General features: G+C 43.9%; 2 protein-coding genes across 2 annotated transcripts; both read left to right on the top strand.

Annotated features, from left to right (window-relative positions):
• Window positions 1–9,682: 9,682 nt before the first annotated feature.
• Window positions 9,683–11,034, top strand: LOC117024572 (heterogeneous nuclear ribonucleoprotein A1-like). The gene has a single exon (XM_033109994.1). It carries the CDS (start codon window positions 9,737–9,739, stop codon window positions 10,697–10,699), a length of 963 nt encoding a protein of 320 aa, XP_032965885.1. The 5' UTR covers window positions 9,683–9,736; the 3' UTR covers window positions 10,700–11,034.
• Window positions 11,035–14,410: 3,376 nt separating this feature from the next.
• On the top strand, window positions 14,411–14,745 carry LOC117028537 (eukaryotic translation initiation factor 1-like). The gene has a single exon (XM_033117269.1). The coding sequence runs from the start codon at window positions 14,437–14,439 to the stop codon at window positions 14,743–14,745; it is 309 nt and encodes a 102-aa protein (XP_032973160.1). The 5' UTR covers window positions 14,411–14,436.
• The last annotated feature ends 8,916 nt before the right edge of the window (window positions 14,746–23,661 follow it).

Below are 23,661 nucleotides of genomic sequence, written 5' to 3'. Positions count from 1 at the left end.
GACTCTAGTGTTTCTCCATTCAGCAGGATGCTAGCTTTTTGTCTGAGGTGTGTATGCATATTGTCATGTTGATAAAGTATCCACCAATACCTATTTTCCTGAGTTGTTTTATTTTATTAAAGCATGAATGGGTGTTATGCTATTCAATAACTTTCTGCATATGGAGGTGCTCATATAATTGTTGCCTTGGCTCTGTTGTCATACTAGATTATATTAATAGATTTCCTGGCATCAAAACACCTTTGTGTTCTTGGAATAAGCTCCATAAGGTCATGATTTATTTTTTATGTGCTGTTCAACGGTTTTGACAATCTTTTATTTAATAACATTCCTTCTTATTCTTATGTGATATCAGTGTGTAACTTCATTTCTGGTGCATTTTGGACCATTTTTCAAATCAATTTTATGCTTGTTTTATCATTTTAGATATTTTATATGCTCTTGGAGTAGTTTAAATAGCATTGGGATTATGTAACCTTTAAAGGTTTGCTAGATTTATCCCCTGGAAAGATTTGAGCCCGGTGCTTTTTAATGGAGATTTATTTACCCTAATTCATTATTTCTTCTGTGTAACTGGCCTAGTTTAGATGGTTTGTCTCTATTGGGGTCCGTTTGGATAAACTGTAATTTTGTAAAAATTTATTCATTTTGTGTGTTTTCAAATGTACTTGAATTCAGGTCTGCAAATTTTTCAATTGTGAAAGTTGAAACTTTCCTTTCTCTGAAAGACTATATCACCCTTGTCATTTTAAATTTTGTGCAGTCGTAAGCAACACATAGGGGATACGTTCTGAGGAATGCATCATTAGGCAATTTCATCATTGTGAGAATGTCATAGAGTGCACTTACACAAACCTGGATGGCATAGCCTACTGTAATTGTGCGTTCTGTACTTTTATACACCTGTCAGTGCAGTCGGGTTGTTTATACCAGCATCACCACAAACACGTGAGTAATGCGCTGTGCTATGACTTTACAAGGTCACTAGGTGATAGGAATTTTTCAGCTCCGTTATGATCTGATGGGACCACCACAGTATATGCAGCCCTTCATTGACCAAAAGGTCATTATGTGGTACATGACTGTAGATTAAAAAAACTGAATTAACTCTGTATGTGTTTGTGTGTTTCCATGTCCCCTCTTGTTCTACCCCCTTAAATACACGCTCACGGCTGCAACTTTATGCTCAGTTCATAGAGAAGCTGGACTTCCAGTCTTGTTTAGATATCCCAGAAAATATGCTTTTATATCCTAGACAAGTGATAGACACACCGGGATTGCTCCAGTCAAGTGTAAATCCCACCATCGCTGGCTAATCCCATTAAATCAGCTCCCAACCTCTATTGCTCTCTCCCCAGTGCCCAGCCCCCTGGTCTGAGACTCTCAGGGCTGCAATCCTGGATCTGCTACCAGGTGCCATCACATCTATCTCCATTTTTCTTGTTCTTTTTTTCATGAAAAGGAAAACATTTTGAGAAGACTAAACAAATGTGATACGGTTTGTAACTATAATACAAATTCTGTTTGAAAACTTTATATGTATATTAAAGCTGTTCCATCTGCTTTTGACCCCAATTTACATCGTGTTCATTGGTGGATCTCTTCCTGTCTCAGTGTAGGTTATTGTACAGTGTGGACTGTACAGATGGTTCTTACCAGAGAGTGATGCATTCGCCCTCCATTACCCCACCCCTGTACAGGCTGCCCAGTGCTTCTCCCACCACCTGTCCGTCATGCCCTGTTCGTGACACTGGACACAGATGTCGAGACCCCTCCAACGCCCTGTCCTCTCTGTCACATCCCACGCGCCCTGTGCTGCCCTTCGCCCACCCACCACTCAGGGCCAAGGCCTGCTGCTGTGGTCCATCATATGCAAGCCCGGGAGTATGCTTTACAGTCTGATTTTACATCATCTTTTTTTCAGACAGAATTAAAATCATTCTGTACATAACTTCATAGGCTGGATTGTAAGAAAGGGTATTGCATAGGTTTGCTCTGCAAGTCTCCACAGAGAAATTTGGAAATGGCGGTTTGGTGGTGCCACCTTGTGACAGAAGCCTGAACTGCACCTTGAGATCCTGGAGCAGGAAAGGGGAGAGAGGATGTGGCCCAAACCCACTAGACAGAGTATTCTGAACATGTGGGTGAAAAGCGGGGAATGTCTTGGGTACAGCCATACTGATATCCTCTGTCTGGATATTTCATATAAATGGAATCATACAATATGTGGTCTTTTGCATATTCGTATTCTTTCACTGGCATGTTTTCACAGTTTCACCATGTTGTAGCATGTAGCAGGGCTTCATTCCTTTTTATCGCCAAATAATATATCACATTTTATTTATCCATTAATTGGTGGACGTTTGATTGGTTCTATATTTGGTTATGAGTAATGATGCTCATACATTCATCTACTAGTTTTTATGTAGACATGTGTTTTTATTTCTCTTGGCTGTGTACCTACCAGTGGAATTGCTGGGTCATATGATAACTCTCTGCTTAACCTTTTTCAAATTGTTTTCATGACCCTGACAGCCTAGAGGAGGTCAGGCAGTCTGTTATTTTTCTTGTGGTTAGAGGGACATTATGGGTTTTGAGAAGGAATACCACAGAGTTGAAGTGCCCTTCTTGTCACATATTGGGAGAAGGTGATAACCATGTGACATCACTGCATCACTGGACATGCTGACCTTCATAACTGGTATAAGATGGTGTTTGCCGAGTTTCTCCAGTGTACAGTACTATGTTCAATTCACCTACTCCATTCTAGACTAAGCCCTGAGGGCAGAATAAAACATGTGCTCCATAAGGGCAGCTTGCCCTTAAAGAGAGAGGGCCTGGAGTGCTTAAAGAGAGAGGGCCTGGAGTGTGTAACTCCTTGTCCTTCCAGCATCACTAATCATGTAAATAATTGTCTAGACTGAGGAGGTGTATAGAGAAGTTAGGTTTGTTTGGCTGTAGATGTCAGTCCACCTGGAAGAAAATATGGAGGATGGAGAATAAGAATTCCCCACAACAAAAACAATGTCCGGTTCAACTGAAAAGGTTTCTGCCCACTAAATGACCGCAATATTTTAGGTCTGCATCCCAGAAATAACTCTGAGTTCTTAAATGATGTTTTTTGTGTATGTACATAGATCATTCAGCCACATGATTATAAACAGCCTGAGGTCTCTGCCACAGATGGCAAACTGCTTAGCATGGCCTGTGATTTTACAAATTCACCTTCCCAAGGCTAGCCCATCTCCCAGACCCCTAGGATACCTCCCTGGATCTCTGTACTGATAAGACCACCCCCTCCTGTCTCTGTAAAGCAAAAAAAATTCCTGACGAGAGGGACATATTTTGTCCCAACAAACTGGTCAGGGTTCCCAATTGCCCAGGTGGCAGTCTTGTACCTCTAATTAGTAAGCTTTGTCACTCAACTGCCTGAAGATCAAAAACATTGTGCTTTCAGCTAAGGGCCAGTGGGGTGGAATGCTGTGTGGAGGCATTTCTGGTGGGTGGGACCTCTCTGGTCCTGGTGGTTGCCTTACAAACCAGATGTCAATATGGTGACGGTGATGACTTTGGAGACAGAACTGGCATGGCAATAAGCATATCACGCCTGCAGGTGTCTGGGACTCAGCTGAGGGTGTGGGTCCCAGCAGTGGGGGCTGGACTTCCCTGGGGCATGGGGAGACAGAGGGATCCAGACCCAAGTCAACTCTTTCCCACTTTGGGCCTCGGTGCCAAAATAGTCTAGTAGGGTAAAACAATTGTGGTCCTGCCTGACCTGAGTGGGTGTGTTGTCCTGGAGCTACTTTCCATCCAAAGGCAGGGGCACAGGAGGTAAGACAGGAAAGGACTTATCCCTGAGCCCCAGCTTCCCCCTCTGTCAAATGGGGATAAGAATGCTTAAGCCACTGGATCGCTGTGGACACGTGCTGATGACATATGCGTAAACCCACAGTCCAGTGGCTCGCACAAGATCAGGATGCCTGTGTGAATTCACGCCACTTCTTCTTCCTTTTCAACTTTGTTGTTAGGGGAGAGCCGAGGCAAGGAGAAGAAAGGTCCTGATGAGCCCATTGTAACATCTGGTTGTTGGGATCACTAGGCAATTGTATCAGTGTCATTGTCACAAACCCAGTGCCTAACCTGTGGTACCTGGCTGTAAGCAGCAGGCTGTACAACAGCATGGCTGTGGGGAGGCCCTGGGGAAAGGAGGCCCCTAGCCAGCTAGGCTCTGCTCTGTTCTATTCCTCTCAGGAGTTCTGCTCTGAGGTGCTTTACTCCACTGAGCTGCTCTGCTTTGAGCCATTCCCCTGGGCTATTCCTCTCTGACGTGCTCTGCTCTTCTCTGAGGTGTTCCACTCTGCTGTGAGGTGCTCAGCTCTGTCTGCTCTGAAGTGCTCTGCTCTGAGCTATTCCTATCTGAAGTGCTCTGCTCCTCTCTGAGATGCTCCTGCCAGAGCCACTCAGCTCTGCTCTGAGCTATTTCTCTTGGAGGTGCTCTGCTCTGCTCTGCTCTGACAGTGCTCTGCTCTGAGCTATTCATCTCTGAGCTGCTCTGCTCTGAGCTGTTCCTCTCTGAAGTGCTCTCCTCCTCCCTGCTCCAGGGAGAAATCTTCAGTGTTTCAACTCCAGCCAAGGAATGACTCTTCAGATTTTGGTGGAAAAGGAAAGTGCTCATATTTAGACAGAGGGGAGCTGACTTATATAGACAGAAGTCCCTGCTACTGTTCCCTGATTGGTCCATCCTCATGCAAATAAGGACTCAAATCCTTGCATTTTCATTGCTCCAAAAAGGACTGTCCTGATTGGTCAGAATGGGGCCACTCTGATTGGTCAGTGGAGATGGTAATGAGGATATAGCTGCACAGCTCCAATTGGTCCTCGAAAGTCTGAGTCCTATTGGTTGAAATACGATTCCAAGACCTCCTTTATAAGGGCTTGCTCAGATGGCAGGAACACAGTGCAGTCAGGCAGTTCAGGGCAGGCTTCTCCCTGAATTGCAGTTTGCCTGAGAGGCCCCTGTGTAGAAATGACTGCTAGGCTCTGCTTTTAAATTTGAGCTCAGATAGCCACCAGGAGCCCTTCTTAGTAGGTATATTACTTCTCAGGGTCCACAGACTTAATAGTCAGGGAAATGCGAGATTTCCCCACCACCACCTGTCATGCTGGGTGACATGCGGGGTCTCTAGTCCCGCTTCCTGCATAAGAACGCAGGATATGGTGAGGCCAAAAAGGAACACCCACGGAGCCATAGATAGGGGTGTCACACCACTATAGTCTCGGTGGCAGCTGGGTCGGAGACACAGGAAGCAGGAGCCACACAATCCGCAACCCACCATCCACTTGTCTCTGCCCAACAACCTCACTTGCTAACTGCAATCCGTCTCTCTGTAATCCGCAATCCACACTATACCCTTGCTAGCTCAGCTGCCATCTTCTTGCTAGCCCCCATTTCCTGCTAGCATAGCCACGGCAGTTATATTAGTGGCCAGTGGCTCACTGGTTACAGCTGATGGCCAACTAACCACAGCTGATGGCCATCCAATCACAGCTGATGGCCATTTACTACCCGAGTGAGCACCTTTCCAAGTGAGGGCGAGAACCTAGAAACTGCACTCCTGGCTCTGTCCCCACACTCCACCCCTACAGGGTCTCGCCTCACAATCTACGTGACAAGCGTCTTCCACAACGGGCCCTGTGCAAGGAATCTGGAGGTGAATGCAATATCCTGGACACAACCAGGATCTCTGGGCACAGCCAGGGTTTCTCGGGGCACCACCAGTCCTTCTGGGCACAGCTGGACTTCCTGGGCTTCTTACGATACCACCTAGTCTTTCTCTCATAGCCATCAATGCAGATTGTTGGTATGGGGAATAGTTCTGGGTTTCCATAAACAAGACTGCAGTCTGCGCCAATGTCAACTAGGGCCAAACTCTCTGCACATTAGAAGGGGACCAATGTATGGACATTTCCACGTGTGGCCTCTGGTCCCCGCTTGTCCCCTCTGATCCGGTACCTTGGCCCCACTCTTAATCAAGTTGAAAGAAGTCAGCCTCAAGTAGCCGCATGAAGTCCTGGAGGGACACAGTTTGCACTTTCCCAGACTTCTCCTTTAGGCTTCGCCGGAATTGCTGTTCTGGACGCAACTGTTTCCAAAGTTCCAACAAGAGTGCATTGGGTTGTCGGTCTATTTTTTCCCAATCAACCCCTGCTGCCATGAGATCATGCCACATCTGCGTGCTTGTTCCTCTCAGGCCCATGATCTTGCCCCCTTACTTTTGATTTGGGCTTCCGGGTCTCGACTGCTCAGAACTCCTGTCTTAACTTCCTTTGCCTCTGGCTTTCAACATCCCCTAGGGTGGCCATGGCAATGGTAACTTCATGGATCCGCCGCCCCTCATAGGGGGTAAGAATGGCAACAAAGGATCCAAAAGCACTCGCAGGTGCAGTATCCAAAACCAGATTTCTCATGCTGGTTGTAAAAAGCTGGTCATGTGGCCCCCACATATTAGGGTTGCAAATAGAACGCAGAATATGGTGAGGCCAAAAGGAAACACGAACGGATCCATAGACAGGGGAGTCATACCACTATAGTCTCTCTGGCGGCTGGGTTAGAGACACAGGAAGCAGGAGCCACACGATCCGCAACCCACCGTCCACTTGTCTGTGCCCAACAACCTCACTTGCTAACTGCAATCCGCCTCCCTGCAATCCGCAATCCACACTCCGCCCCTTGCTAGCTTAGCCATGGCAGTTGTATCAGTGGCTAATGGCCAACCGGTAATATTTGATGGCCAACTAGTCACAGCTGATGACCATCTACTACCCGAGCCAACACTTCTCCATGTGAGGACGAGAGCCTGGAAACTGCTTTCTGGGGCTCTGTCCCCACACCACCATTATACTGTTTAAATACAGCACATAGGACAATGCTTTTAGACAGCATACTTAACCATGGTGGAGTTTGGAACAACATAATTACAGGTGATTTTGTTCCATACTAGGAAATGCCTTGAGGTGAAATGAAAAACAGATAAGACAGACATTACCAAAGTTATCATAAAAGTTTATTTCTAACATGCACTAAACATATTTGCAAAATCCTTTTCAGTGAAACAAAAGTTTGAACTATATCACTTGGAAAGCCCATTATTTACAACACAGTATTAGCCGTTCTGTGACTGTGTCTGTGGAAGGCATTTTACAACTCTGCATTTAATGTACTGTAATTAATCGTACTGCAATATAATCCTGTCTATATCCACGAAAAGGGCTTCTCACCAGGGCCTTGTTTTCTCCTTTCCTTGGCTGTCCCCTAACAACAAAGTAGAAGAGGCAGAAGAAGCGGCGTGTATTCGCACAGGCATCCTGATCGTGCGAGAACCACAAGGCTGTGGGTTTACCCACGTGTCATCAGCGCATCAGTCCACAGCGATCCTGTACAGGCCTTGCACATCTGTGGACATAGATGCGCCACGTAGATTATCTCTATGTAGTTCATACTTTTTGATGCTATTGCCAATGCTAGTAGTTTTTATTACCCTTTCCAGGGATTCTATTTTTACTGAACTGTCTTAGCCAGATGTTGCTGGTGAATCTTTTTGGTTGCAAGCACTGGTTACTCTAGGATGGAATAGATACTTGATGCTGAATATATGTATTGGTCAGGGTTGTTCAGAGAAGCGGAGTCAATGTGATGTTTATATATAGATAGTGATATTTTGAGGAATTGACTCATGAGACTGTGGAGGCTCGGTGAGTTCAAAATCTGATGGGAGATGCTGGCAGGTGCGAGACTCGGGGAAGTACTACGGGAGACTGAAGGCAGTCTGCTGGTGAGCCACACAGAGCTTCACTTGTCGATAAAGTCCAGAGTGCTGTTCCTGGCAGAGTTCCCTCTGGCTCAGGGGAGTTCAGGACTTCCACTGATTAGGTGAGGCCCACCCACATGATGGCGGGGCTGAGGCTTTACTCAGTCCACCCATTAAATGTACATCTCATTCAAAAACACTCTCACAGAAACATCCATAATAGTGTCTGGTCAAATATCTGGGCACTGTGGCCCTGCCATGTTGACAAATAAAATTTGCCAACACAATCTTCATTTTGCTTAGATTTCCACGTCAACTTTTAAATATTACTGACAAGGCACTGAAGCTACGGAGGAAACTGTCCCAGAGAAAGTTCGACGGCTCACCTCGAGAAAATTAGTCACTGAAATTAAATAGTTTGGTAGCTTTTATTTTATCGGTGTGGTTTGAATTGAATTGTGGAATTTTCCTGTTTATTCTCGAACAAATCCACCTCGACGATCCTGGGTTCTTGGATGACAAGAAAAAGAGGGAGACAGCATGTATGAATATGTGTGTGCCTGTGTGTGTGTGTGTGTGTGTGTGTGTGTGTGTGTGTGTGTGTGTACTGGTAAATCTGTGAGGAATATTTATCACGAGGAATGTTTGAGATCAATTACCGTGTGTTTCATCAGCCCTGCCCAATTCCTAGCACACATTAGGAAACTGATCAGGATGGTTGCTGTTTGTTTTTCCCCAGCTTTCCTTGGCCAGCATGGGTACCGTGGTGACTCGGTGACTGCTGTGGAGTTTTGGTACAGACTGAAAATTCGGTCATGATTCTTGCCTGAATCACTCATTACTGTCATAGTTGTTAACTGTTGCTTTTGTAATTCTGTCATTCCTTCTAGATTCATAAATTGACTTTCAAATGTTGGGGACAGCTTTCCCTTCTCCCCATCAATTCTTAACGTAGTCATGTATTTATTGATATTAGCATGCTCATAGATTCCTGCTTCTCTCAAAGGGATAGCGTCTGGCAGCATGGTTATGCATTTTGATGCTCACATTGTCACAGAATTGGCCAGTATGAGCCCCATCAAGTTGGCTTCTGTGTCCATTTGACGCCTCCCTGGAATTCTTTGAGTGTGTACTCTACTCTGTGAGCCTTAGTGTCTTCCCATGAGTACAAAGGAAGTAATGATGTCCACCTCCCAGCATTGCTCTGAAGATTGAAAGAGAAAAAAATTTGTGAAAAGACAACCTACAGCATGTGGCATCCAATAGGCCCTCAAAATGGTAGGTGGCCATTCTTTTTTTCCCTCCTTCATTCTGTCAATGCGATGTCTGGAAAATTAACATCATAGCATGACTACCAGAGGGAATACTTGGACAGGTAATAGCAAGTGGGGAGAAACCGATATTTCCATGATGTGTGAGCCTCAGTGTCCCTGCTGTGAGGGGAGGGGGCCGTGTGATGGAGCCGGGGGAGGGGCAAAGCGCCATTGCACAGCTTCCAGTGACCTGAGTGGGGACAGGCAAGCACATCCTCACCCCTTCCCCTGCACGTCATGTGCTTCTCCCATGCTCTCACGTTCCTCTCTCACGTTCCATGTACTGTCTCATCCCTGCCTCCCCGACTCTCCCTTCTAGTGGAGCATCACAGAAGGGTGTGGACTCTGAGCCCCAGAAACAGGAGCTGATAGAGAAAAACCAAATGCGATGCCGAGTGTGCTAGACAGCTTCCTGGAGCAAGAGTGAAGACATCAGGGTCCTATACGGCAAACCCTAGTGCAGTCCCTGGAAAGGAAACTAAAGGTGTAATTGATATGCTAAGAAAGAAGAGAAAACGAAGTCCTAATGATATCCTCAGTTAAAACCACAAATGGCTTTCTGTCGGTGGACGCCACCGAGTAAGCATCGTTAAAGTCACCCCTCATGCGGTCGTCATGTCTAAGTCAGAGTCTCCCAAAGAGCCTGAACAGCTGCGGAAGCTCTTCATCGGAGGTTTGAGCTTTGAAACAACCGATGAGAGTCTGAGGAGCCATTTTGAGCAATGGGGAACGCTCACAGACTGTGTGGTGATGAGAGACCCAAACACCAAACGCTCCAGAGGCTTTGGGTTTGTCACCTATGCCACTGTGGAGGAGGTGGACGCAGCCATGAATGCAAGGCCACACAAGGTGGATGGAAGAGTTGTGGAACCAAAGAGGGCTGTCTCAAGAGAAGATTCTCAAAGACCTGGTGCCCACTTAACTGTGAAAAAGATTTTTGTCAGTGGTATTAAAGAAGACACTGAAGAACATCACCTAAGAGATTATTTTGAACAGTATGGGAAAATTGAAGTGATTGAAATCATGACTGACCGAGGCAGTGGCAAGAAGAGAGGCTTTGCTTTTGTAACCTTTGATGACCATGACTCTGTAGACAAGATTGTCATTCAGAAATACCATACTGTGAATGGCCACAACTGTGAAGTAAGGAACGCCCTATCTAAGCAAGAGATGGCCAGTGCTTCATCCAGTCAAAGAGGTCGAAGTGGTTCTGGAAACTTCGGTGGTGGTCGAGGAGGTGGCTTTGGTGGGAATGACAACTTTGGTTGTGGAGGAAACTTCAGTGGTCGAGGTGGCTTTGGAGGCAGTCGTGGAGGAGGAGGATATGGTGGCAGTGGGGATGGCTATAATGGATTTGGTAATGATGGAAGCAATTTTGGAGGTGGTGGAAGCTACAATGATTTTGGCAATTACAACAATCAATCTTCAAATTTTGGACCCACGAAAGGAGGGAACTTTGGAGGCAGAAGCTCTGGCCCCTATGGTGGTGGAGGTCAATACTTTGCCAAACCACGAAACCAAGGTGGCTATGGTGGTTCCAACAGCAGCAGTAGCTATGGCAGTGGCAGAAGGTTTTAATTACTGCCAGGAAACAAAACTTAGCAGGAGAGGAGAGCCAGAGAAGTGACAGGGAAGCTACAGGTTACAACAGATTTGTGAACTCAGCCAAGCACAGTGGTGGCAGGGCCTAGCTGCTACAAAGAAGACATGTTTTAGACAATACTCATATGTATGGGCAAAAAACTCGAGGACTGTATTTGTGACTAATTGTATGACAGATTATTTTAGTTTCTGTTCTGTGGAAAGTGTAAAGCATTCCAACAAAGGGTTTTAATGTAGATTTTTTTTTTTTTTGCACCCATGCTGTTGATTGCTAAATGTAATAGTCTGATCATGACGCTGAGTAAATGTGTCTTTTTAAAAAAAAAACACCCACAAATGGCAGGAAAAGAGTGCAAGAGAAAAACAGAAACAGAAAACAAAGGCAATAAATAGAACACAGTAACAAATATGGTAGCGATTATTCCCACTATGTCATTGATCGTGTTAAATATCTGTGGTCTCAATACACTAATTAGAAGACAGAGATGTCACAGTGTATCAAAGAGCAAGAAAGACCCAATATGTTGGGAAACCCACTTTAAATATAAAGATACATACAGATCAAAAGTAAAGGTATAGCGAAAGGTATAAACTACGCAAACGGTAATCAAAAGAAAGTGGGAATGGGTATATTTATTTCAAGCAGAGCAAATCTTAGAGGAAGGGAAGTTATCAGGATTAGAGGCCTATGATAGAACGATAAGGAGGTTAATTCTCTAAGAAGACATGATAATCCTTAATGTGTGTGTGCCTAACAGAAAAGCATCAAATTACATGAGGCAAAAACTGCTAGAACTGCAAGGAGAAATAGATGAAACCACGAAGCTGAAGAGCGAACGTTTGTGTTCCTCCAAAATTTGTATGTTGAAACTACGTGATGTCCCCAACGTGATGGCAGTTGGAGGTAGGGCCTTTGCAGTGATTAGGTCATGAGGGTGGAGGCTCTTGAATGGGATTAAGTGCTCTTATAACAGATTCCCCTATACCGTCCGTCCTCCATGTATACTACGGAGGAAGGCAGGCTCCATCAATTAGCAACTGCTGAACCTCTGTCTTGGAGATTAACCCATTGGAGGTGGAGCCCATCAGTGGGTTGTAACATCACTTTAGTAGACTTTACCAGCATTTTTTGAAAGCAAACCAAATGAGAGTTTAAAGATGAATAGAATAAAATATGTACTTGGTCACAGGTATTATTTGTTGGTTTCAGCTATAAACATGTATGTTCCCACTAAGTCAAGATGAAAAATATATTTTCTGTGAATTTTGGTCCAAAATAAAACCTGAAAAAAGCAGTCTACAATAGCTAGTGAAGGTCTCTGCTATAGACAATTTAACATTACAGAGGCATGAATCTATTTATTAATTTTTTCATCATGTATGGTAAAAATTTACACATTCATCAGTTCATGTACATGCAAGAAATTATATCTAAATATGGGTTACGTGAAAGACCTATGAAATTCTGAAGTTGAAAATATTCATGTGATTATTATTTTCCTAGTATCTTTCGTATTCTTGGAGTTAAATATGTAAGTAGGAAACACAAATAACCTATTGTATGCTTTGGTTTTGACCATCATCACAGAGAAAAATTTTTGCTTGACAACAGGAAAAAAATACTAATGTTTTTATTGCCCTTTCTTGGGGGGAATTTAATAACTCTACTCATTATATTTATACATATTGTTTACTATAATCCTAAATCTGAAGATAATTCTATGGGTTTTTCTACTTCAGTGTATATGAAATGGATGATTTGGTGATTCGCAATAGAAGTGGTAATCTACCTGTTTCCCAAACACAAGTCTTCTTCTCGTGGATACTGGCGTTAAATATTCAAAAAGGTGTCTCTGACATGTTCCTAAATAATGTTTCATAGAGTCATGTCAAATAAGAGATGCTTTTAAAACTATAAATAAATAAGTGGCTGAATGAGATAAGCCAGATGACATAAAACACAGCCTGTGTAAGAATTCCATTTGCATAGTATTATAGGAAATCCAAAGCAACCTATTGACAGAAGATAGGTGGTTGCTTGGGGACAGGGCATGATGAGGGAGAGGGTGGTCTGCAATTAGAGAATTGAAAACGGGATGTCTTAGGAGTGTAGTCATAATGATATTTCAGAATATCTGGTTATTAACCAGGAACATTGCCTGGTATCATTAGAACACAGAAGCAATTATTATTTTATAAAATTCTAAAGTTTTATAGCCAGCATTTTAAATTAACATTTGGAAATTTTCAGGCTCTTGAAAAAATTTCATTGTAGAATGGATACCAGAGATCCATGGTTACCGGAGAAGACTCCACGTTAAGATGTCAAATTGCTAGGAAGACCCAACTAAGCACGTATTTTCACATTCATTTGAAACGCAGGGATCATTATTATTTATACAGTCAGAAAAGTATATGCACATTTTGTGCAAATGCATGCTAAGATCAAGTCCTTCGTCAAGCTGGACAACTCGTCAGTGTCAGACAAAAGAAGCCTTCTCTAAGATGGGCCTCGGGGCTATTACAAAGCATGTAGCCTCTGATGGAATCACATTCCACTGCTACACCTCTTCCCCCAGGATGAGATCAAAGTAGCTTCTCTACTTTGAGGCTGGTTTGTGACCCTCACAGGAGCGATTCCACTACATGCTTTTCTTCAGATCTAGGAACTCACTTGAGCCAGGTGTCAGATCCTGCCAGGGATATGACGTCTCCTGAGGATGGCTGCCCTTGAACCTGGAGTGGAAGCCTCAGCTGCCATCAGGACACCGATGCTCAGAACCTGCCTCCTTCAGACACCTGATATGAGCTCGGCCAACGGCAGGAGGAGCTGCACGGGGAGAGACAGATCCAGCCAGCACGTGTGAGATTTTGATCTTGTGAGAACCACTAGGCTGTGGGTTTACCCACGTGTCATCGGTGCATCAGTCCACAGCGATCCTGTGGCTTAAGCATTCTTATCCCCATTTGACAGGGGGAATCTTTGCTCAGAGAGTCATTGCCCATCTTATCTCCTGTGCCCCTGCCTTTAGAAGAAGAGTGCTCTAGGACATCACACTCTCTGGGGCCAGGCGGGACCACTACAGGTTTACCTACGATACCACTGAGGCTTTGATCCCCAAAGTGGAAAGAGATGGCTTGGCTCTAGATCCCTGTGTCTTCCCACGCCCCAGGGTGTTTCAGCACCCACTGCTGGGACCCAGATCTTGTCAGCAGGTCAGGTCTTTCTCCATTAAAATGTCGTCATTGTCCTCACCACAATGACGTCAGGATTCTATGGGAATCACGATGCTGAGGCAGGTCCTCAAAACCAGAAATACCTGCCATCTCAAAGCCATCAGTTGCAGCGTCCTGAAAAGCTGCACCTTGTCAGCCACCCAACACCAAGGGTTCTGTCATCAGCATGCAGAGCTCTGCTATTCAAATAACATAAAAATCCATGAATTGCCAGCCCGTGTTTGACATTTCCTGCATCGATTCATGCACCCAGCCATCCCTTCATTAGTTAACAGACATTAGCCCCAACACTTGGATGGTGTCCATCCCTTTGGTTGTGTTCCCCCACACTTCACTGAAATTACACTTACCAACTCAATAACCTCCTTTTGCCCCAGTCACTGAGCCGCCACCGAGGACTCAGCAACCTCCCCCTTGAACCCCCTTGCTTCCTTACGCTCCGTCCCGTTTCCACCGAGGAATAGGAATCCTATCGTATGTCCGCTATCCGGAACCTCCACTCTTTCGACCCCTTTGCTGATGCAAGTAAGGGTGATGACCTGCTTCCTGTTGGCACAGAGGGTTATATCCATATAAGAATTCAACAGAGAAATGGCAGGAAGACCCTTACTGCTGTCCAAGGGATCGCTGATGATTATGATAAAAAGAAACTAGTGAAGGCGTTTAAGAAGAAATTTGCCTGCAATGGTACTGTAATTGAGCATCCAGAATACAGAGAAGTAATTCAGCTTCAGGGTGACCAGTGCAAGAACATATGTCAGTTCCTCACAGACTGGACTGGCTAAGGAGGACCAGTGGACGGTTCATGGGTTCACTGAAGCTTAAGTGAGGATTTCTTTGCAATGAGTAGAATTTCCCTTCTGTCCCTTGTCACAAGTTTAACAACCTCACAGCTTGTACAATGTAACCATTTGGGGTCTGCTTTTCACTTGGACTAGTGTAACTACTTCATGCAATAAACTTAGAAGAACCAAAAAAAAAAAAAAGCCCTCCTTTGGTCACACGTGTAGATCAAGAATATTGAACTTTTTTTTCAAATGGAGACAAACACGGATTTTCTCAAGAGGAAAGGATTTCCCTCCCCCAGGATGGAATTCAATTGCTTGGATATAGACAGGATTATATTACAGTACGATCAATTACAGTACGTAAAATGCAGAGTTGTAAAATGCCTTCCACAGACACAGTCAGAGAACGGTTATGACTGAACTTTAGATAATGGGCTTTCAAATGATATAGCTCAAACTTTTGTTTTACTGAAAAGGATTTTGCAAATATGTTTAGCGCATGTTAGAAATAAACTTTTATGGTCACTTTGGTAATCTCTGTCTTATCTGTTTATTTCACCTCAAGGGATTACGGAGTATGGAATAAAATCACCTGAAATTATGTTGTTCCAACTCCACCATGGTTAAGTATGCTGTCTAAAAGCATTGTCTAACATGCTGTATTTAGACAGTATAATGGTGGTCATGGGGAACTGTCGCATTTTCCTGACTGTTAAGTCTGTGGACCCTGAGAAGTAATATACCTACTAAGAAGGGCTCCTGGTGGCTATCTGGGCTCAAATTTAAAAGCAGAGCCTAGCAGTCATTTCTACACAGGGGCCTCAGGCAAACTGCACTTTAGGGAGCAGCCCACCCTGAACTGCCTGCCTGCACTGTGTTCCTGCCATCTAAGCAAGCCCTTATAAAGGAGGTCTTGGAATCGGATTTCAACCAATAGGACTCAGACTTTTCACGTCCAATTGGAGCTGTGCAGCTATATCCTCATTACCATCTCCACTGACCAATCAGAGTAGCCCCATTCTGACCAATCAGGATAGTCCTTTTTGGAGCAATGAAAATGCAAGGATTTGAGTCCTCATTTGCATGAGGATGGACCAATCAGGGAACAGCAGGGGGAACGTCTGTCTATATAAGTCAGTTCCCCTCTGGCTAAACATGAGTACTTTCCTTTTCCACCAAAGTCTGAAGAGCGATTCTCTGGCTGGAGTTGAAACACTGAAGGTTTCCTGGAGCAGAGTACAGCCGCTCAGAGCGGAGCACTTCAGAGAGGAGCAGAGCACTTCAGAGGAATAGCTCAGAGGGGAACAGCTCAGTGGAGTGGAGCACCTCAGAGCAGAGTGGAACACCTCAAAGAGAAAGAGTTCAGAGCAGAGCACCTCAGCAGAGTAGTTGAGAGAGTAATAGCTCAAAGCAGAGCAGCTCAGAGCAGATCACCTCAGAAAAGAGAAGAGCAGAGCTGAGCACCTCTGAGAGGAGCAGCTCAGAGAGGAGCAGAGCACTTCAGAGGAATAGCTCAGAGGAATGGCTCAGAACAGAGCAGCTCAGTGGAGTGGAGCACCTCAGAGCAGAGCTCCTCAGAGAAGAATAGAACAGAGCAGAGCCTAGCTGGCTAGGGGCCTCCTTTCCCCAGGGCCTCCCCACAGCCGTGTGTTGTACAGCCTGCTGCTTCACAATTCAGCTGTGACACTAATGAGCTGTTCTACAGCCATGCTGTTCTCAGGGCCATGCTGTATCACAATTAAGTTTTTGCACTGAATAGTTTCCTTCACTGCTCTTCTCAGCTCAGCTCTGCTCCACTCTGGTCTGGGGAAACATCTCTGGAGTTTCAGCCCCAGCCACAGAAGCAATCTTAGGTGGAAAGGGGAAGCACACTCTTGTACAGAGAGAAGTCCCCACCCCTAGTCCGATAGGTCCGTTCTTATACAAATGAGGACTCCAAATCTTCAGTTTCATTGGTCCAAAAAGCATTGTCCTGATTGGTCAGTGGAGATGCTAATGAGGATATACCTGCACAGCTCCAAGTGGATGTGGAAAGTCCCAGTTCTATTGGTTGAAACAATTCCAGGAACTCCTTTGTAAGCGCTTGCTCAGATGGCAGGAACACAGGGCAGGCAGGCAGTTTAGGGCAGGCTTCTCCCTGAAGTGTGGCTTGAGTAAGAGACCCCTGTTTATCAATGGTGGCATGGCTGTATTTTTTTTTTTAATTTTTAAGCCCAATTAGCCACAAGGAACCCTTTTTTTTGTTGTTATCTATTTTTTACTGAGCTTTTTAATTTAAAATTTTTATATTAGTTTCAGGTGTACAAAACAACATAATGATTAGACATTTACACCCCTCACAAAGTGATAACCCACCCAAGTCTACTACCCGTCTGACATTGTATATAGCCGCTCCAATACCATTGACTATATTCCCTATGCTGTACTTTACATCCCATGAATATCTATCTATCTATCTATCTATCTATCTATCTATCTATCTATATTTAATTATAGTTGACATTCAATATTATTCTACATCAGCTTCAGGTGTACAGCGCAGTAGTCAGGCATCTACACAATCTATGGAGTGATCCCCCGATAAATGCAGTACCCATCTGGCACCTTACATAATCTTTACAACCTTATTGATCATATTCCCCATCCTGTATTTCACATCCCCGTGACTATTTTGTGACTATCAATTTGTACTTTCTAATCCCTTCATCTTCTCCCCATCCCCCAACCCCCTCACATTTAGCAACCATGAGTTTTTTCTCTGTATCTCTTAAGTTTTTTTCTGTTTTGTTTGTTCATTTATTATGTTCTTCAGATGCCACATATAACCGAGATCAGATGGTATTTGTCTTTCTCTGTCTGACTTCCGTCAGTTAGCATAATATTCTCTAGGTCCATCCATATTGTTGCAAATGGTAAAATTTCGTTCTTATTTCATGCCTGAGTAATACTCCATTGTATAAATGTACCACAATTTCTTTATCCAATCATCTATTGATGGGCATTTCGATTGTTTCCATATCTTGGCTATTGTGAATAGTGCTGCAATTAACATAGGGGTGCATATATTTTTTCAAATTAGTGCTTTGGATATCTTTGGATATATACCCAGGAGTGGAATGGCTGGGTCATAAGATAGTTTTATTTTTAATTTTTTGAGGAACCGCCATACTATTTTCCACAGTGGCTGCATCAATTCGCATTCCCACCAAAAATGCACAAGTGTGCCCTTTTCTCCACAGCCTCTCCAACACTTGTCATTTGTTGAGTTATTGATGATAGCCATTCTGACAGGAGTGAGGTGGTATCTCATTGTGGTTTTCATTTGCATTTCTCTGATGATTAGTGAGGTTGAGCATTTTTTTCACATGTCTGTTGGCCATCTGTATGTCCTTTTTAGAGAAATGTCTCTTCATGTCCTCTGCCCATTTCTTAATTGGGTTGTTTGTTTGTTTTTTTGGTGTAGAGTTGTACGAGTTTTTTTAAATAAATTTTGGATATCAACCCCTTATCGGGTGTATCATTGACAAATCTCTTTTCCCATTCAGTAGGATGTCTTTTTGTTTTGTTGATGGTTTCCTTTGCTGTGAAAAAACGTTTTCGTTTGATATAAACCAGTTGTTTATTTTTTCTTTTGCTTCCTTGCCCGAGGGGATATATCATAAAAATATTACTGGTATTTTTACCAGTAATAAAAGGTAATGTCTGCGAGTTTACGTCCTAAATTTTTTTCTAGGAATTTTATGGTTTCAGATCTTACATTTAAGTCTTTAATCGATTGGGAGTTTATTCTTATGTATGGCAGAAGAAGGTGGTCCAGTTTAGTTTTTTGCATATATTTGTCCAATTTTCCCAGCACCATTTATTAAATACACTGTCTTTACCCCAATGTAAATTCTTGCTTCTTTTGTCATAGACTAAATGACCATAAAAGCTTGAATTTATTTCTGGGCTCTGTATTCTGTTCCACTGATTTATGTGTCTGTTTTTATGCCAATACCATCCTGTTTTGATTACTGTAGCCTTGTAGCACCAGGAGTCCTTCTTGATACGTATTTTCTTTCTCCAGGTCAACCTAAAGAAACGGTGACTAGAGACACACTGTCTTTATGAAATAATTCCAAATAATATATGTAGATACCCTGCCACCAATGAGGTGAATCTTAATTCTACTTTCCATCCCTGAGGGCACGGCCCATTTAGAACTCATTTCTAAAGATTAGTGTAGATGAATGGAAAATATTTACTGTACACTGAAGAAACTTGGCAAACACCATGTTAATCTAGTGATGAAGTTCAACATTGTCAGTGACCCACGTGATGTCACAAGGGTATCTTGTCCTCCTAGACAATGATGTCACAAAAAGGGCACTTCAGCTCTGTAGTATTCTTTCTCAAAACCCCTAGCCACATATAATCATGAGAAAAATAACAAACTGCCTGACTCCCTCAAGACTGTCAGGGTCATAAAAACAATCTGACAGTTCCTAAAAGGTTAAAGAGAGTTAACATATGACCCAGCAATTCCACTGCTAGGTACAAAATCCATAGAATCAAAAACATACATCTACATTAAAACTAGTATATGAGGTCTGACAATTAAGTTCGTGAACTTGTTGCAACGATGCTGCTAACCTTTTTTCATATCAGAGGGATTATTCATTATGAATTTGTACCAACTGAATAAGCAGTTAACCAAGTTTACTATTTGGAAGTGCTGAAAAGGCTGCGTGAAAAAGTTAGACGACCTGAACTTTTCGCCAACAATTTATGTCTCTTGCATCACAACAATGCACCAGCTCACACAGCACTGTCTGTGAGGGAGATTCTTTTTTCCTCCCCTTTCTTCCGCCTCCCCCGCCCCAGCCCCAACTCCGGTTCAAGCTGTTGTTTCTCAATGTAGTTGTGTAGGACACAGCTCCCTGCCCATTGCTGGCATCATGAGCCTTGCGCTCCTCCCCCAGCTGAGGCAGTCGGTCGCCAGTTGTCGGCAGGCCACTCACAGCAGCCCACACCAACCTCCAGCTGCTCATGGCAGCCTAGCTCCAGGGAGAGCAGTTGTTCACAATCTCAGCTGTAGAAGGTGCAGTTCACTGGCCCACGTGGGAATCGAACCCTAGAACTCAGCGTTAGGAGCATGGCGCTCCAACCACCTGAGCCACACGGCCGGCCCTGTACGGGAGTTCTTAGCCAGTAAACAAATAACTGTATTGGAACACCTTCCCTACTCACTTGATCTGGCATTCAATGACTTTCTTTACCTGAAGATAAAGGAAATATTGAAAGAAAGACATTTTGATGACATTCAGGACTACAGCTCTGATGGCCATTCCAGAAAAAGAGTTGCAAAATTGCTTTGAAGGGTGGACTAGGCACTGACATCAGTGTATAGCTTCCCAAGGGGAGTACTTCGAAGGTGACCATAGTGATATTCAGCAGTGAAGTATGTAGCACTCTTTCTAGGATGAGTTTGCGAACTTAATTGTCTGACTTCGTATGAATATGTATGAGGCATCAATACCCACAACCAAAAGTAGAAATAATCCAAGTGTCCACCACTTAATGAATGGATGAACAAAATGTGTATATCATTTAGCAATAAAAAGGAATTAAGTACTGTTACAGGCTACAATATGATGAATTTGAGAACATTATGCCTGTAAAAGAAGCTGAATATGCAAAAGCTCACATATTGTATGATTCCATTACCTGATATGTCCAGAAGCAGGCCATCAGTTAGTCATATCCAAGGAATTCCCGTTGTCCACCCAGATTTCCCGAAATCTTGGCCTGGTGGGTTTGGGCCACAGCCCCTGCCTCCCACCTTCAGGCTCCTTGATATTCAAGCTGCAGTTCAGGCTTCTGTCAGGAGGTGGCACCAACGTACCATTTTCAAATTACAGAGAAGTTTATTCAAAGAGCAAAAAATATAATATCCTCCCTTAAAATCCAGCTCATGAACCTATGTAGAGAATGATTCTGTCTGGAGAAAAAGAAGGAAAAAAAAAGGAGTAAAAGGAGACGATAAAAAACGTACTCCGGTATCTGCACATGATGAAACACCAGGTGGCAGTAGTGTGACTTGGCAGTCCGTGATGGGCAGCTTAGTCAGGGCAGGGGAGAGGTGCCTGAGAGAGGGTGGGGCTTCGGAGCAGGTCTGGACAGCTGTGTCCATAGTGTCCTGGATAGGGGATGACAAACAGTTGGTGGGAGGACTGCGCAGCCTGTACTGGGGTGGGGTAATGGAGGGTGAGCGTCCTGCTCTGGTAAGAACGAGGTCTGTACAGTCCACAGTGTACAGCAGACACTGATGACAGAAGAGATGAATCAATGAACGAGATGTAGATTTGGGGTCAACAGCAGAGGGAACTGCTTTAATATACATATGAATATTTCACACAGAATTGGTATCTTAGTAAACAAGCCGTCTCATGATATTTTTTACTCTTCAAAATGTACTTTATCGGTACAAAAGAACAAAAGAGATAGATGTAATGACACTTGGTGGCCAGGTCCAGGATTTCAGCCCCGCGAGTCTGACCAGGGGCCTCAGCAAAAGGGCAAGGAGGGTTGTAAGTTGGGAGATTGACTTTGTGGGAACAGCCAGCTGTTTTCTGGGTTTTCGTTTAACTAGAGCAATACCTCTGTATGTATCCATCACTTATCTAGGAGATAAAAGCCCATTTTCTTGGACATCTAACCTTGAGGTTTCAAGTCGAGCTCTGGTAAAGCTGCAACTGTGAGCGTGTATTTCAGGTGATAGAACTAGAACGGGTACAGAAACGCGAGCACACACGCACATACACACACGCGCACACGCAGACGCAGTCAATTTAGTTTTTAAGAATTACTTCCTTTCCCCATGAAATTGAACAAGATGAATTACTTTTACAAAGTACTGAAAATATCTGCACGTTATCTTTGTCAATCTGTTCAAAAATATTTTCTTTCTTCAAAATTTTACTGAAGTGCCCTTCTTCCTGAGTACAACACTGCAAACAATATATGAAACGGAAATTGTCCTGCGTCTCTCACCAGTCTGACTCCTACCCTGTGACCCAAAGGGGTGTTTTGTCATGGGATGGTGCCTCCTCTCCAGACGTGTCCCTATAGGTGAGGGGTACACCACGAACCTGCACATGCTCAGGGTCTTTTCCCAGAGATCATATTACTCACCTTCATTTGCATCTTGTCTTTTTCACTTAATACTATTTCTCAGGATTTAAAAAAATATTTCCATGATTAGTGCTTGTGATTTTAGCATATTTTAACATGTTGATTATTCCTGTATATTTATGTGAATTCTTTGTTAAAATTTCTTGCCAAACTATTTCACAGTGAGGATGTTACACAAATCATGGATACGAACCCAACATCTGGGGTGTAATTGACAAATATTCTCCCCAAAGTCTTCACAAAATTCTGTTTTTAAATTTAAAACTTGCTTTTCAATTTCATAATATTGGGACTTAAAAACTTTACAGATCATAACTGTTTTTAAAAGTCGAACAACACCCTGGGAACATATAACAGCGTCTGATAGGGAGATTAGAGCATTCAGAGCCCTGGAGGCATGAAGACACAATGGAAAAATGTTAAGAGTATTTCCAGAGTGAGCTGCTGATCGTGAGAACAAAAAGTGTACCTTGAGTTACACGTACTCCCGTAATGTCAGTACCCTGGTATGAGTAATGGTCATAACAACGGGTAACTTGAATATCTGTTAGGGTCAAAGGAGGTGAAATATAAAGTACATCTTGCTTAAAGCAGGTCCATACACATCACTTCCCTTCCTTCTTGGGGTCAGTCACCTGTCCCAAGGGCAACACCTGAGCTACAGCCCGAGCCCCACTCACCTCTTCATGGATCAGCTAAAGGATGTGGCCTCACACCCAGGTCTCTTGGCACAAGAGATAGGATTTCATCTCCTCTGTCATCTTCATCGCTCAGAGGGGTTGTTGAAGGAGTCCCTGCAGTGCCACAATAGCAGGGAGTGTGACTGACCATTTCTCCAGCCCTGGAAGCCCGTCTCTAAGAGGGAGACTACTCTGTGACCTCTACGGGGGGCAAGGGACAGTACCTCATTCTCACCCTGCCACTCATCTACAGAGGTGACTTAGGCTCTGTCAGCCTGAGGTCCCTCATCTGTGAGGTGAGGTGGGACTCATGAGAACTGCCTCACAGCTGTCTTGAGTGGTAAATGAGAAAATCTGCCCGAGTACATGGCATGTGGTGGGACTTCAGGAGCCTTTAAATACTGGGACACATGCGTAGGGGCTGGCTGAGCCTGGGGCCAAGCTGGCATTGTGAAAAGTCATTTCTCGTTGTTTCTCCTAATGCAGTAAATATCTTCATGAAGGAAGCAAGTCTCTCTCTGATCTGCCTTCAGATCAAAGATTTGAAGACAGAAGGTTCTCCACTTTCTTGGGTGACTCAGAAGCCCCTAAGAGCTGCTCCACACCATGCCTCTGAGCAGACCCTAATCCAGTTCCCACACTGGGAAGACAGGCTTGTCTCTGACTGACCTGGTGAGCTCAGTGAGAGATCACACCAGGATAGCAAGGTGTGATGTTCGCCCAGCTGCTGCTCCGGGGCCACTCTGCATGTTCATATATTTATAAGAAAAGTCAGGACTCATTCCACATCCTCAGTGCAGGAATCATCAGATCAGACATTATCCAGCCACATCACATCAGGATTTCAGCCATCTGCTGCCTCCCCGAGGCAAAAATCCAAAACTTACTAATATTTCTCTGACATCCATTCTACCGTTCGCTAATAACTGTATACATATTGAGCTCAAAACCCCTACTGTTCCATTGGAGGCAACTCATTATCTCTATTGTGCTAGTAAGAGGGAAATATGGGCAAATTCAAGAGATAAATCTGTTATGAAATAGCTCCTGTATATAAGCT

Source organism: Rhinolophus ferrumequinum, chromosome X (assembly GCF_004115265.2).
Source record: "Rhinolophus ferrumequinum isolate MPI-CBG mRhiFer1 chromosome X, mRhiFer1_v1.p, whole genome shotgun sequence".
NCBI classification, from domain to species: domain Eukaryota; kingdom Metazoa; phylum Chordata; class Mammalia; order Chiroptera; family Rhinolophidae; genus Rhinolophus; species Rhinolophus ferrumequinum.
This window is presented reverse-complemented; position numbering and strand designations above follow the sequence as displayed.

Excerpts from the sequence above, each read along its gene's own strand:
- LOC117024572 (XM_033109994.1), top strand. The coding sequence starts at position 9,737 with ATGTCTAAGTCAGAGTCTCCCAAAGAGCCTGAACAGCTGCGGAAGCTC.
- LOC117028537 (XM_033117269.1), top strand. The coding sequence starts at position 14,437 with ATGTCCGCTATCCGGAACCTCCACTCTTTCGACCCCTTTGCTGATGCA.